This window comes from Xenopus laevis, chromosome 5S, assembly GCF_017654675.1.
Source record: "Xenopus laevis strain J_2021 chromosome 5S, Xenopus_laevis_v10.1, whole genome shotgun sequence".
In the NCBI taxonomy this organism is placed as follows: domain Eukaryota; kingdom Metazoa; phylum Chordata; class Amphibia; order Anura; family Pipidae; genus Xenopus; species Xenopus laevis.
Window position 1 is genome coordinate 141,866,790 of NC_054380.1, and position 14,669 is coordinate 141,881,458.

The 14,669-nt window shown below is 43.6% G+C and overlaps 1 protein-coding gene across 1 annotated transcript; it reads left to right on the forward strand.

Moving 5' to 3' along the window:
• Positions 1–870: 870 nt before the first annotated feature.
• On the forward strand, positions 871–13,669 carry esco2.S (establishment of sister chromatid cohesion N-acetyltransferase 2 S homeolog). The gene is given in 10 exon segments (NM_001096134.1): positions 871–998; positions 6,776–7,895; positions 8,045–8,117; positions 8,254–8,299; positions 8,841–8,976; positions 9,151–9,282; positions 10,288–10,377; positions 10,954–11,097; positions 11,884–12,065; positions 12,342–13,669. Coding segments are annotated over 10 exon segments (2,109 nt in total). The 5' UTR covers positions 871–945; the 3' UTR covers positions 12,475–13,669.
• Positions 13,670–14,669: the final 1,000 nt, after the last annotated feature.

The following is a 14,669-nucleotide window of genomic DNA, read 5'->3' on the forward strand; positions in this document are numbered from 1 at the left end:
CACAGCCCAATACACTCAAGTGCTACTTATCCCACAACAGGTGACACTAGAGTTATGGTGGCCATACACGGCCAGATAAAGCTGCAGATATCAGTCGTTTGGACCGATGTGACAGTTTATCTGCCCGTGTATGGGGGCTTCCGACGGGTCTTCCCAATCGATATCTGGCCACGATATCAATCTGGAAGGTTGGATTTTTACCCGACCGACCCGTCGGAGCCGCTTGGCGCATCGTAATTCGATCGTTCGGCCATACGGCCGAACGCTCGAATTACCCCCGATATAGCCACGCAGTTTAGTGGCATATCGGGGAAAAGATCCGCTCGTTTGGTATGGCCACCTTTACACGTGACTAAACACGACACGACTCCATCTTTTATATTTCTGTGGTGTAGAAAATAGCGACACATTTGGCCTCACATCGCCAGGGTTTTGTAAAGAAAAGGATGATTTTTCTATCGTGTTTTTGTCAGTGACTCCCGCCAGAACTTCGTGCCACAGCGCTGAAGTGACGTCATATCTGACGTAAACTCTGCGCGAAACTTCATCAATAAATGGAATTTCGTTTTACAAAGACTAATAAATGTGCTCCGACTTTATTATTATTATTATTAGTAGTACTCGTTACACTGAGGGATAAAAGCGCTTATCCCCGCGGTTGTGTCTGTGACAGACAATTAGGCGCGCAGCAGCCTCACTCGCTTCTCACACAGTTTCAGCTTTGTGGCGCGCTCATCACGTGACACGGTTTCCGTGAGCGCGCGCTGTCTGTTCCAGCAGGTGGGCGGAGCTGGAGCGTGCTTGCCAGGCTGGCGCTTATTGGTCAGAAGCCGCAAAGGCTGACGGGAAGAGCTTCGAATTGAGTGGCGGGAAGTGTGTGAAGCGAGCGGCTCCGGGACACGGACGGCGGGATAAACTCACAAACTCGTCTCTTTCTAAAGCGAAATGGCGGCGCGCACCCCCCGCAAGAGGAAACTCAGCTGTGTCAGCTCGGACGGGTGAGTGGAAGCTCGGGAGTGGGAGTCATGATTGTGCTCAACTACAGCTCCCGACATTCCCCGCTGAGACTCGTGTGCCCGCGCCTGTCCTGCCCCAATCACAGAGGCGCGGGGAGTCACGGTCACTGCTGGGACTTGTAGTTGAACAGCAGCAGCTGGGGGTTACTGTGGACAAGATCAGTGTCGGACACTTGTGTCACAGGAGCAGGGGTCGCCGACGTGACACATAATTGGCTACTGCTTCTATTAATGGGCTCCTGCGCCTTTAAATTAACCTACTGTGATGTACAGGGACATTCTGAGACCATTTGTGATTGGTCTTTATTATTTGTGGTTTTTGACTTATTTAGTTTTTTATTCAGCAGCTCTCCTGTTTGTAATTTCAGCCATCTGGTTGCTAGGGTCCAAATTCCCCTAGCAACCATGCACTGATTTGTATAAGAGACTGGAAAATGAATAGGAGAGGCCTGAATAGAAAGATGAGGAATAAAAAGTAACAATAACAATACATTTGTAGCCTTACAGAGCATTTGTTTTTTATTTGGCCTTCCCCTCCAAAGACTGTCAGCTCTCCAGTCCATAATGAACACTGCTGCGAGGCTCATACACCTCAGCAACCGCTCCTCCTCTGCCTCGCCATTCTGTCAATCCCTGCACTGGCTTCCGTTACCTTTCAGAATCAAATTCAAATTAATGACCCTGACATTCAAAGCACTTCATAACTCTGCCCCACCCTACATCTCTGAACTCATCTCTATATACTCACCCACTCGCTTACTACTCTCCTCTACTGACCTGCTCCTCAACTCTTCTCTCATTACCTCCTCACATGCTCGCATTCAAGACTTTGCAAGGGCTGCTCCCTCCTCTGGAACTCTCTCCCACGGTCTGTCCCACTTTCTCCCAACCTTTCTGCTTTCAAGAAATCTCTGAAAACGCACTTCTTTCGAGAAGCCTCCCCTCACTCTGCTTAACTACCAAACGCAACACCACATACAGTACCACATTTCTCACCCACTTAATTCCATCTTGCCCACTCCCACACCTTGTGTATTACTCCCTTCCCTTTTGACTGTAAGCTCTTTTGCATAGGGCCTTCCTCACCTTTTGTACCGGTATTGATTGTGATGTATGTAACTCCATATGTTCTATGTATATAATTCATGTGATGTAGTTTTATAATCACATTTACTTTACAGTGCTACGCAATATGTTGGCGCTATATAAATACATGTTAATAATAATAATAATAATAATAGTTGCGGTCAGTGACCCCCATTTGAAAGCAAAGCAAAATGATTAACAATCTAATAAAATAATGGCCAATTGAAAAGTTGCTTAACAATGTTACCTCCCCTTCAACCCTTGAGATGCTTTAGCTGTGCAGTTGAGACTAGAGGGGCCGCTTTAAATTAACTATTCTCATCATGTAGAGAGTGAACTTTTGAGATAATTTGCAGTTGGTCTTCCTTTTCTATTTGTGCGTCTTCAGATATTTCCATTTTTTTTTTTTATTTAAGCAGCTCTCCAGTTTCAGCAGACTGGTTGCTAGAGTCCAAATTCCCCTAGCAACCATGTACTGATTGGAATAAGAGACTGGCACCTGAATAGAAGATAAGGAATAAAATAAAATAATACATTTTTTAGCTTTACATTTGTTTTTTTTAGATGGAGTCAGTGACCCCCATTTAAAAACTGGGATGGGCCAGAAGAATAAGGAAACATTAAAAATTAAAAAAAAAAAAAGGGAATACCAATTGAAAAGCTGCTTAGAATTAGCCATTCTATAACATACTAAAAATTAACATAATAGTGGAGCATGCCTTTAAATTCAGAAAAGGTTCTTACAGGCAGGCTTGTCACATAATTGCAGTTGGTCTTTTTTTTCTGGTTTTTGATCTAGTTGTGCTTTTATTCTCTCAGACGTAACACGCTGGTCGCTTGTTGGTGTCCTGCCTCCCACAAAGCAAGTTCGTTTTCACTCCAGGTTTCTGTTGCTTCTTCCTGTTTGGCCCCTCCCCTGTTCTACCATAAAATGTGCTGTCAGTTGCTAGGGTCAGTGGGACCCTAGCAACCAGCCAACTGTTTTGCTTTCAGACCAGACAGAAGCAGATAACTTAGTCCACAGAGTAAAAATTGAAGTCCAACTGCAAATTGTCTAGAAATCCCTCAATTCGATTTGTACTAAAAGGGCTAGACCACCCTGGAATGAACTTTAAGCACTTTCCACACCATGTGACACATAACTGGCATCTTCTCTTGTTTCTAGTCTCTTGTTTCTAGTCCCTTATCAATGCTGTCCGGTAGCCTTTCAGTAGATGCCCAGGAGCAGCTTCAGGAAGTGAAGTCTATAAAGCTGCTAATGCTTCCCAGTGGTTACAGATCTATTTATACATGTCGGCTATATAAATATATACAGGTATGGGACCTATTATACAGAATGCTCGGAGTCTGGGGTTTTCCGGTTAACGGATCTTTCCATAATTTGGATCTTCATACCTTACATCTGCTAGAAAATTATATAAACATTAAATAAAGCCAATAGGCTGGTTTTGCCTCCAATAAGGATTAATTATATCTTAGTTGGGAACAAGTACAAGTTACTGTTTTATTATTACACAGAAAAAGGAAATCATTTTTAAACATTTGGATTATTGGATAAAATGAAGTCTATGGGAGATGGCCTTTCTGTAATTCGAAGCTTTCTGGATAAAGGGTTTCCGGATAACAGTTCCCATACCTGTACAATATACAGGGCCACGCTCTTATTTCTAACGGCCAGTAGGGGGAGACATACTTGAATGCACAGTGCACATACTGTGCAATGGCTACTAGACAGCATTCCCATTGTACCCTAATATATTCCTTTCAGAAATACAACCTAATATCCACTATGGTTTCTGCTAAGGATTTAGAGCAGGATCTGAAAACTCCATGTTTGTTATTGGCCCCACCCATTGGGCAGGTGTCTGGGCCCAGACTTCCTGTGTCTCCTGCAGCAGGGCATTGTGGGATATTGTGGGAGCTGTGATATTCAGGCTGCAGTGGATTGAGCTAAAGGTGAGCAGGAGAGGAAGGGCCAGTAACTGGGGGCGGGGCAGTAGCCACATTAATCACATGACATAAATCTCCCACCTACCTGCACAGTGCTAGCGCTTCTATCCTTTGGGAACCTGGAGGAGACTCGTACAGAAGCATGGAGGCTAGGGTTGGTGGGGGATGGGATGACCCATTTCCAATAGAACAGGGTTGGCAGACTTTGTACAAAAGTGAACTTTGTTCTTATATTTGTTTGTGTTTGGACACGAGCTACACAAGTGTCTCTTCATATACAGGGGATACACTCCCTGACTCTGCCCATTATGTGCCACATTAAAGGGCTGCTTCACCTTCAGGAGAAATTTTAGTACAGCTACAGGACCTGTTATCCAGAATGCCTGGGACCTGGGGTATTCCAGATAACGGATCTTTCTGTAATTTGGATCTTCATACCTTAAAGGGGTTAACTGTTACTATAATGTATAGAGGGATATTCTGAGACAATTTGCAATTGGTTTTCATTTTTATTATTTGTGGTTTTTGAGTTATTTAGCTTTTTATTCAGCAGCTCTTCAGTTTGCCATTTCAGCAGTCTGGTTGCTAGGGTCCAAATTCTCCTAGCAACCATGCACTGATTTGAATAGGAGACTAGAATATGAATAGGAGAGGCCTGAATAGAAAGATGAGGAATAAAAAGTAACAATAACAATACATTTGTGGCCTTACAGAGCATTTGTTTTTTAGATGGGGTCAGTGACCAAATAATTAAAAAAAACTATAGAAAATAAATAATGAAGACCAGATGAAAAGTTGCTTAGAATTGACATTCTATAACATACTAAAAGTTAACTTAAATGTGATCAATCCCTTTGTCTACTAGAAAATCATATAAACATTAAATAAAGCCAATAGACTAATTCTGTCTCCAATAAGGATTATTTACATCTTAGTTGGGGTCAAGTACAAGCGACTGTTTTAATAATACACTGAAAAAGGAAATCCATTAAAAAAAAAAAAATTGGTTTATTTGATTATAATGGAGTCTATGGGAGATGGCCTTTCCATAATACAGAGCTTTCCGGATAACTGATCCCAGACCTGTATGTTCTAAAATGACTAATTTTGAGCAGCTTTTTAATTTGCTTTTATTTGTTTGTTTTTACTGTTTGTGAATTATTTACCTTTTCCGTCTTGATTCTTTCCAGCTTTCAAACAGGGGTCACTGACCCCATCTAAAAACACATGCTCTGTAAGGCCTGGGATGTATTGTTATTACTACTTTTTATTACTTACTTTCTCTTCAGTCCCTCTCCTATTCATATTCCAGTCTCTTATTCAAATCAATGTATGGTTGTTAGGGGAATTTGCACCTAGCAACAAGACTGCTGAAATTGCGAACTGGAGAGCTGCTGCTGCTGAATAAAAAGCTAAGTCAAAAAAACACAAATAATAAAAAAAAAAGAAAAACCAATTGCAAATTCTCAGAATATCCCTCTCTACATCATACTAACAGTTAATTTAAAGGTAAACAACCCCATTAAATTTCCTGACTGCTCTTTTACTCATTTCAGTAACATTTTCCTTATCATTATTAAAGCCCTTTGCCACCCACTCCAAGAGAGAGGCTAATAGCTGTGTAACAAGCCCACCCTGGTGCCAAATGTTTATCTATACATACACATGGGATCTGTTATAAGGAAACTCGTTATCCAGAAAGCTGTAAATGATGGGAAGAATGTCTCCCGTAGAGCAGAGCCCAGGTTGATGAAATAATGAACTGCTGCAGGTCATTCCCCAGGCAATTGAATAAAGTAGTGAGTGCAGGTGCAACTGTCTCATCTTCCCAACATCACTTCTGGGTTCAGTAAGAAGCCTCGTCAGTCTGCTGTATAAATGTGGCCCCTATATGGCGACCATTACTTATATAAGTGTATTTCTATAAATGGGATTAGACCTACTGGCACTAACCATTATTACAAGAGTGGGGGTATTTGTTTATAATACTTGCGTGTGTGTATATGAAAAAACAATTTGGGGCTCTGGTTGCCCCTATATAATGCTTATATCCTGCTGTGGTGGGGGTACGTGCCAATAATCCTTCCGATGGCTGAAGTCTTCTCCCCCCTGCTGGTAAACTCATACTGGTGCTTTTAAAGGGAAACTATTGCGAAAATGATAATTTAATATAAGCTTCCTCTTACTGAAGTAAGAAAATTTCTAAATACAATCAATTAAATATTCTGTAGAGTTTCTGAAATAATCAAGTTTATCTTCACTATTCCTCTCAGCATCTGTTTCTCTTCATTCTGTCTTCATGCAGATATTCATGTCTTCATGTCAGATATTCACTGACAGTTACATCCAATATATCTTATAGGGGGGGGCTCCTTTCCTAGCAGATGTATTAGAACTCACTCAAATAACTGATTCCAGTACAAACAAAATGTAACAAAATAACTGCCTTTTGCACAAATCCTGCATGTAGAGAGACATGATGTCTGGTGAGTTTAATAGAGTGAGCTCTAATACATCTTCTAGGCAAAAGGAGCCCCCCTTTAAGACGGAATGTTCCCCAGACATTTAAATGGGTGCAGGAAATTCAGCAAATGTCGGCTGTGGTCTGGGGTTTAGAAAGTAACCCCTGTGGTTCAGCCTGTGTGCAGATTATCTCCCAAACTGAAAGTGTTTGCTTACTAAGCATGAATATTTTCATTGATAATGTTTCTCTCTGTGCACAGGCGTCAGGCTTTCTATGGAACCCCAGTGAAGAAGCTGATTGTGGAGAACAGCAACTGCCCATCGCCCCTTACAACCCGGAACTCCAGTCAGCGAAATATAAAGAAGAGCCCCCCTGTCGCAAGCTACACAGACATGGATGACCTTACAGAGAAGGAGAATGTAGGTGCTTCTCCACTGAAGTCCAGCACTGCACGGAAGCTTGTGGTCTCACCCACCCAGACAGCGGCTGTGCCCAGAGCAGTGTATGGAAACCCTCCGCTTGTCACTTCACCCCGGCCTGCGTCCCCATTTAAGGCTTCCGTCTCAACTCGGTCCTTTTATAAACGGGACAAGTTCTACGTCACCCCTCTGGACCGGAAACTGATCAATCAAAGTAAATCCTCGAGCAGCAGTGAAAGCTCCATGTCCTCTCCTACCAGTCCAGTGAGTAGCGGCACCTCCAGGGTTAAACCAAATAAGCCTCAGCCTGGCAAGCGCAAGTCTGGCACTAAAAGCAAGAAAACCCCTCCGGGCAGTGGAAAGAAGACCACTCATAAGCCCACCCCATCTCCCCGCAGTGCAATGAACGCTCTGCCCAACGTGTCTGCCCGTAAACCGGCCCCATCTCCCCGCAATGACCAACCCACCCCATCTCCCCAAAGTGATAAGCCCACCAGTAAAAAGGGGACAGAGATAAATGCCCTTCCTTCTAAGCCCACCCCAGAACCAGAGGAAACTACGAGCGTTCTCAGCATGAAGACCACCTTTCTTGGGCTTAAGATGAAGCCAAGACCAAAACTCACAGTCGGAGCAGCGTTTTTTGCTACAGGCAAGAGACCCCACTCTGCTCCCAAGAGGCCGTCCCCAAATATTAAATTCCCCCCATCAGCAAAGCCGGTGAAGCAGAGCCCTGTGCCTGTCACTAAAGCTTTGCCGCCACACAGTGCGTTTAAAGGGGTATTTTGTGTGGCTGAAGGGCAGAAGCAGGGGCAAGAAGAGCAGAGGAAGACATGCAACTTACACTCTGAATTGAAGGGAGGAAAGGAGCCTGAAAGCAGCAAGAAAGTTACACTAGAGAAGGATCATGTTGGCCAGGAGAGACTACCTACCTCTCCAGAGCAATCAGGCACTGGCATGCAGGTAGGCACAATACATGGGCCCTTTTATTTAAAGGGATGATGTTGCCTCATTGTCCAATTCTAATGGAAACATAGCACTGTGTATTAGCTTCAGGCCTGTGTAAAAGCGCTCTAGCTGTGTAATTAATAACTCTTCCTCTCTATGGGCAGCAAGTGGCACCAGACTCTCCTGTGATGGGCGTGGGTGAGGACAGTCCTGTACCAAAGCCGTCTGATAAGAAAGGTAACGTGAGGTTTTATTTGCAGTTCAGCCCATCTATTGGTTCATAGATATGTGAATGTGACCAGTACAATCCAGCCTATCGTATTATTGGCCCAAATGGAATTGCTTTAAATCTTTTCTTCCCTTTTATTTTTAGGTCCAACTGTGTTTCCAATCTTCTGTACCCCCGTGGCCAATAAGAGGTCAGTACTTTATTGCTGTATACCCTTGGCTCTGTTAGTAGCCACAGTCGCTATCAGAGATACCAGTCTCTAGCTGTTGCTGAACTGCAGCTCCCACAAGCAGGTGCAGCAAGCTCAATATCTTTGTTGCTTCAGTTCTGTTGATTTACAATAGGCTTTAGGGTGAGTGAATATCCGCATCTTGGAGTTAGATGTAGGGTAGAAGCTGCTTTGGCCATGGGTAGCCATGTTCCCTTTCCAGTGCTCCCTGGTCACCCCATTATAATAAGGGGGCCCTTGGGAACATCTTGTTGAATTTTTCAATCGGGCAGCAGATCTCACTACTTTCCTATGGTGTTTCCCCTTCTTTGTGTGAACAGGTAGGACTGATGTAGGTACCTGACTTGGGAACACAGATACCCAGGAAATCTTTGCGCCCCTCATTCTGAAAAGAATATCTCTTACAGGATAGAAATATCCATTATTGAGCCAAATATGGGTGGGATAGATGACCTTTTGGAGCTGGGGAAATAAGCTTTATTTGTTGTTGTTCTGTATCCAGACCTTTGGAGCTGAGAGATCTGGCCTCCCCGGTGTTCTCCAGCACCCCGACTAATGCCCCTGCTGCCCTCCGGTTCCCCAAACAAGGCAAGAAAAAGAGAGAAGGAAAGAAGGTAGCCGAGGACCAGCTCGTCATTGTAAGTTCCTCTAGCAGTAGTAGCAGCATCTCACTGCATGTGGCACCCCTAGGGATCTAGTCCCACCTGTCACGCACTTCCTTTTGGTAAATCTGGAAACTGCTGCAAATATTCTTGATTTTATTGAATTCCGTCCCCACTAATTTACACTATCCCCACTTCTGTCTGCTCCAGGATGCAGGGCAGAGGCACTTTGGGGCAGTGGCATGCACCACGTGTGGGATGGTCTATGCTGCAGCCAATATGGAGGATGAAGCTCAGCACGTTCAGTATCACCAGAGGCTTCTAGAAGGAATACGATATGTGGTAAGTGCTGTACTACCAGCAATAGTGTCCTTAGTCTGCCGTGGGCAAACAGCGCAACAAGGACCCACTTAGGGGAAATAAGGGATCCTGGGATATAGATGGGGAGGCAATCTACTGATGTATGTGTAAAGCCTGACATATCTTCTCCAAATTACAAGCGCACACCCTGGCCCTCCTGAAACTTGAATCCCTGGTGCCCAGCGAAAAAGGGGATCGGCCAACCCCTCAAAAGTCCAGACGAAAAGAAATTCACTGGCACTCAGGTAATGCTCGCAGGGTGAAACCCTTGCTTTAAATTTATGCAATGCGGCATGCAATGTTTCGGGGACAACCCCTTTATCAAGCTTGATAAAGGGGTTGTCCCCGAAACGTTGCACGCCGCATTGAATAGATTTAAAGCAAGGGTTTCACCCTGCGAGCATTACCTGAGTGCCAGTGAAGTTCTTTTCGTCTAAAGCCTGACATATGTCTTAAGAGCTCTAGAAGCTCTCTTTGTTTAGGATAGCAGCTGACATATTAATTTGGTGTGACATCACTTCCTACCTGAGTCTCTCCCTGCTTACTCATAGCTCTGGGCTCAGATTACAGCAGGGAGGGGAGGAGCGAGGGGGAGAGGAGCAAACTGAGCATGCTCAAGCCCTAGCCCTGGAGGTTTAAGCTGAAAACAGGAAGTCTGATACAGAAGCCCATGAGTACACAATAGAAGAAAAGAAATGTGAAGCTGCTCTGAGTCCTCTGTCAAAATAAATATTAGTTTGAGGGTTTACTGGTATATTTATATAGACCTTTCTGATAAAGCTTACTTAATTTTAGCCTTTCATACTCCTTTAGTGTAACCTGAGGGGAAACTCTTAACAGATTAGGGAGACCAGGATGCAGGGTTTACAGATCGGTTACTGCCTAGGCACCCAGCATGTTTGGAGGGGGGGTTTGGAGTGTTGAATTATAGAGAGCAATTTGTGTAACTGGATAGAGACTGATACTACTGAGTTCATTCTTTTCAAGGGCTGGAAGAAAGAGCGAGTTATTACAGAGTTCTGGGATGGAAAAATCATAATGGTTTCACCAGATGACCCTAAATACGCCCTGAAAAAGGTGAGACCTCTTAATTTTATCTGGTGTCTTTTGAAGAGCAAGTGTGCAGACATGTCTCATGACTCCTTATTGCCATTGCCAGCAGAAACATCACAACCATGCTCTGATAGTCACCATTTTGGGCAAAACAATATCTTTATATCTGTATAATAATGTACACTTTTCAACCCCCACGTCAGGAGCTGGACTATCAACGAAGAGTCAACAGGGGTTAGCCGTTCAGATGGGTTTTAGTGATCAGCAGCAGCACTGAACTCTAACACCCCATTGACATTAATGGTTTCTGACTGCTTAGAGCAATCAAACACACTGATCGGCTGATAATTGTATCAATTCCTATTGGGGAACAGCTCCTGGAGCTGGCACTTCTGTATGTTTTTAAAAAAAAAAAACCAGTTAGTGGTCCGTATCCCCCTATTGTTTGCATGGTCTAGTAATTAGTCCACTGCCAGGCATTGGTGTCTGAAGAGCTTACATTCTTTTCATGACTGTAACGTTCTTTTAGGGTCCATATCCCCATGGTTAAAGGTTTTTCTGTACACCTTCACATGTTTTTCCCTGTTTTCTATTTGTAAGGCGGAGGAAGTTCGGGAGCTGGTGGATTCTGAGCTGGGATTTCAGCAGGTTTCCTTGAGGTGCCCAAGCCAGACCAGAACCTACATGTTTGTATCGAACGAGAAGAAGATCGTTGGCTGTTTGATTGCAGAGCCAATCAGAGAGGTGTGTTTCTCAATTCATTATGGGGTATTATAGAACATATTCCTGAACATGTGACCAGGCCCAGCACATGACCACCACTTTAAGGAACCAGAAATCTAGAGGTGGCCCTCTAGATGTCTGGTTCCTTAAAGTGGTTGTCATGATTTTTATGGTGTAATTTTTATTTCTAAATTACACTGTTTACACTGCAAATAATTCACTCTAAAATATAAAATTTCATTCCTGAACCAGTAAGTGTATTTAGTTGTAATATTGGTGTGTAGGTGCATCTCAGGTCATTTTGCCTGGTCATGTGCTTTCAGAAAGGGCCAGCACTAGGATGGAACTGCTTTCTGACAGGCTGTTTCTTCTACTCAATGTAACTGAATGTGTCTCAGTGGGACCTGGATTTTACTTATTGAGTGCTGTTCTTAGATCTACCAGGCAGCTGTTATATTGTGTAAGGGAGCTGCCATCTGGTTACCTTCCCATTGTTCTTTTGTTTGGCTGCTGGGAGGAAAGTGAGGGGGTGATATCACTCCAACTTGCAGTAAAGAGTGACTGAAGTTTATCAGAGCAGAAGTCACACGACTGGGGGCAGCTGGGAAACTGACTATGTCTATCCCCATGTCAAATTTCAAAATTAAATATAAAAAAATCTGTTTGCTCTTTTGAGAAATGGATTTCAGTGCAGATTTCTGCTGGAGCAGCACTATTAACTGAGGCGTTTAAAAAAAAAACAGTACCCCTTTAATATGTGACCTTATCTCATGTGTCTGTTGCTTACATCTGCTGCATCTCTTTTAGGCCTATCGAGTGCTCGCAGAGCCCCCATCTCTACACTCGCTACATGGGGAACCTCTAGAGCGTCATCGAGCTTGGAGGTGCTCCACTGAGCCGGAGCCTGCTATATGTGGCATCAGCAGAATTTGGGTCTTTGCCCTCATGCGCAGAAAGGCCATCGCTAGCCGCATGGTGGATGCCGTCAGGTGAGTTGTTGTTTTCCCATTATATCCTGTGGTTCTGAAACCTTTCAGTTTAATGAAGCCAGGGAAAGCCCTGCAGTAGTGACATTACACGTTCAGGGTTCAGAAGATTTAAGGGGTTCAGACTGAGCAGAGTAGTAGCTACTGGAATTAGATAACTGGCCCAGATATAAAGTACGAGGGAGTGACTGTAATGAGTTTATTCTATATAGAAAATGTGAACTTGTGAGACACTTGTTGCTTTGTGGCATGTAGTAAAACACATTCCTCCTTTTGCAGAAGTTCCTTTATGTATGGCTCAGTCCTCACCACAGAAGAAATCGCCTTCTCCGACCCGACTCCTGACGGCAAACTGTTTGCCAGCACCTACTGCAAGGTTCCAGATTTCCTGGTGTATAATTTTGTCAGTTAGAAGTGTGCGCTGTTCCATTGCACTTTCACTGTTTCACCAACCCCAGCGCCTTTGCTGCTGTCGCTAGCGTTTAATATGGTACTTGAGCAACTGCCGCCTAGTTCCGGCAATAAATGCAAGTTTTTGGTTTTAATCGATGGCAGTGGGTGCATTTCTAAATATGTTTAACAAAATATGCTAAAAGAAAAGCCCCGGCATTGCCATTGTAAATAACCCATAAGGGTGAAAATGTTTTATTAGGGTTTCATATTGAATGTAGCTTCCATGCTGCGGATGCCTGCTGATTTTGAAGTAGCTTTGGTGCTCGAACTCCACCAAAGAGCTTGTAGGCAGCCAGATTGGTGTTGCCCATGAAAGCAGCAGGGATCCGGTGGAATGTAGAGCAGCCATTGTTCTGTATGTCTGAATCAAGCTGCTTCATGTTGGGGTTTCTATGTTTATGTGCAAATCTGTATGTTCTGTAAATACTTTATTGTTATCAGTCTGTTCATGTTCTATTTGTTGTACCTGTTTTTCATGATTTACATTGTGCCATTTGCTACAGACACTAGTTGTTAGTGTGTAACAGCAGTGGCTTCCACCAGTCTGGTCTCTTTTTTAGGCAAGTTCTTTTATCCAGCAGTTATTTTAAATATGTGAGAGAATCCTGTGCAAATCCAGTTTCAGCCGCTGTTTGGGTCAGAGACAAACTCATTCGAGGAGATTAGTCGGCCAGCGGCAAATCTCTTCTTCTTCGGGTCCACTAATCTCCCCGAACTACCTCCCGCTGGCTAGAATGTAAATCGCCGGCAGGATGAAAATCGGTGCGCTTTTGTTTTCCGAAGTTGCCTCATGAGGAGACTTCGGAAAACTAAACTCACAGAGTGCCATCCCGCTGGCGGGATATTAGTCGCCCCAAAGGAGATTTTTCACCAGATGACTTCTCCCTGAATCGGAGCGTGTGTCTCTGCCCTAAGACTGTGTACCAGCTACTTCCATGTTCCATGATTTGTTTTGCATATGTAAATGGTGTCATTGCACAGGTAAGTGGCTGTGGCCTAAAGAAAGCTACTGTTCTGCGCCTTTGGGCTGGAGCTGATTGGACGTCCCTCTTCATGGAACAATTGTGCCAGGGAATAAAAGCAAAGTGATTTGACACCTTCTCTCACTGTTCTGTATTATCTGACAAATGTTTCACATTAAATATTTAAAGCAATAATTGAGTGACGGTGGCTGTGGTTCTTCTGAAATCATTGTGCCCGTTCCCGTGCCGGTTGCTTTAGTTAATGGGAACACAGTGCTTCTCGTGGAAGCGAGACACATAGGGAAGAATTCACTAAAGGGCGAATTTTCGCCTGGAAAGGCTTCGCCGCACTTAGCGCCACTTCACCAGACGTTAATTCGTATGACATACGCAAATTTATCAAAATGCAACGCATGCATTTCATAGCGAACTTTTGTTGGCATTCATTTCAGCTTAGCGAAACTTCATTGGTACTCTTAGAGTTAATTTCAATAGGGTGGGTACATATACTGTAGGTCGTATAGACGTCTTCATTAGAGATGTGCAAATGCTTGAAGTGGCCACTTATTATTACACATGTTGTCCAAGGAAGCAAAATAAAGACCAGATCCCCTATTGCCCTGAACATGAGCCCACCCTAAAACAAATGTGGCATGACCCTCAAATAGTTAAAAAAAAGAATATTAAAATGAAAATATCTGTCACAACTTTTAAGCAGAATCCCACTTTAATATAAGAAAACGCCAGTGTTTTTTTCTTTTAAACTTTATAGTTATTGTCACTGACTGAGGAGGATGTTGCTTCATCTTATCAGTTTAACCTGGCGAAGGAAACTCTGGCGAAAGAGGTAACGTAACGGAAGATTCAATCACCTGGCAAATGGGAGTGAAACTTCGTTAGTGATGTACACTTTCGCTAATGAATTGTCCTCTACGCCCTTTCGGATGTCCCTGTGAATGAGATTTCTGGCGAATTTTCACTAGCGACGGCCACTTCGCCCTTTAGTAAATCTGCCCCATTCTGTAGCATTTGTGAGAGGGACGAGCTGTATAATAACTAAAGGCTGGTAGTGAGATTTAGTCTGGTTCCTACTCAACATAAACTAAATTCAATTGACATAAGACAAGTAATGTTACAATTTTGGCCTATGCAAATTAGGGTTAATTCTATTAACCTTGTTGATTTGTCTGGC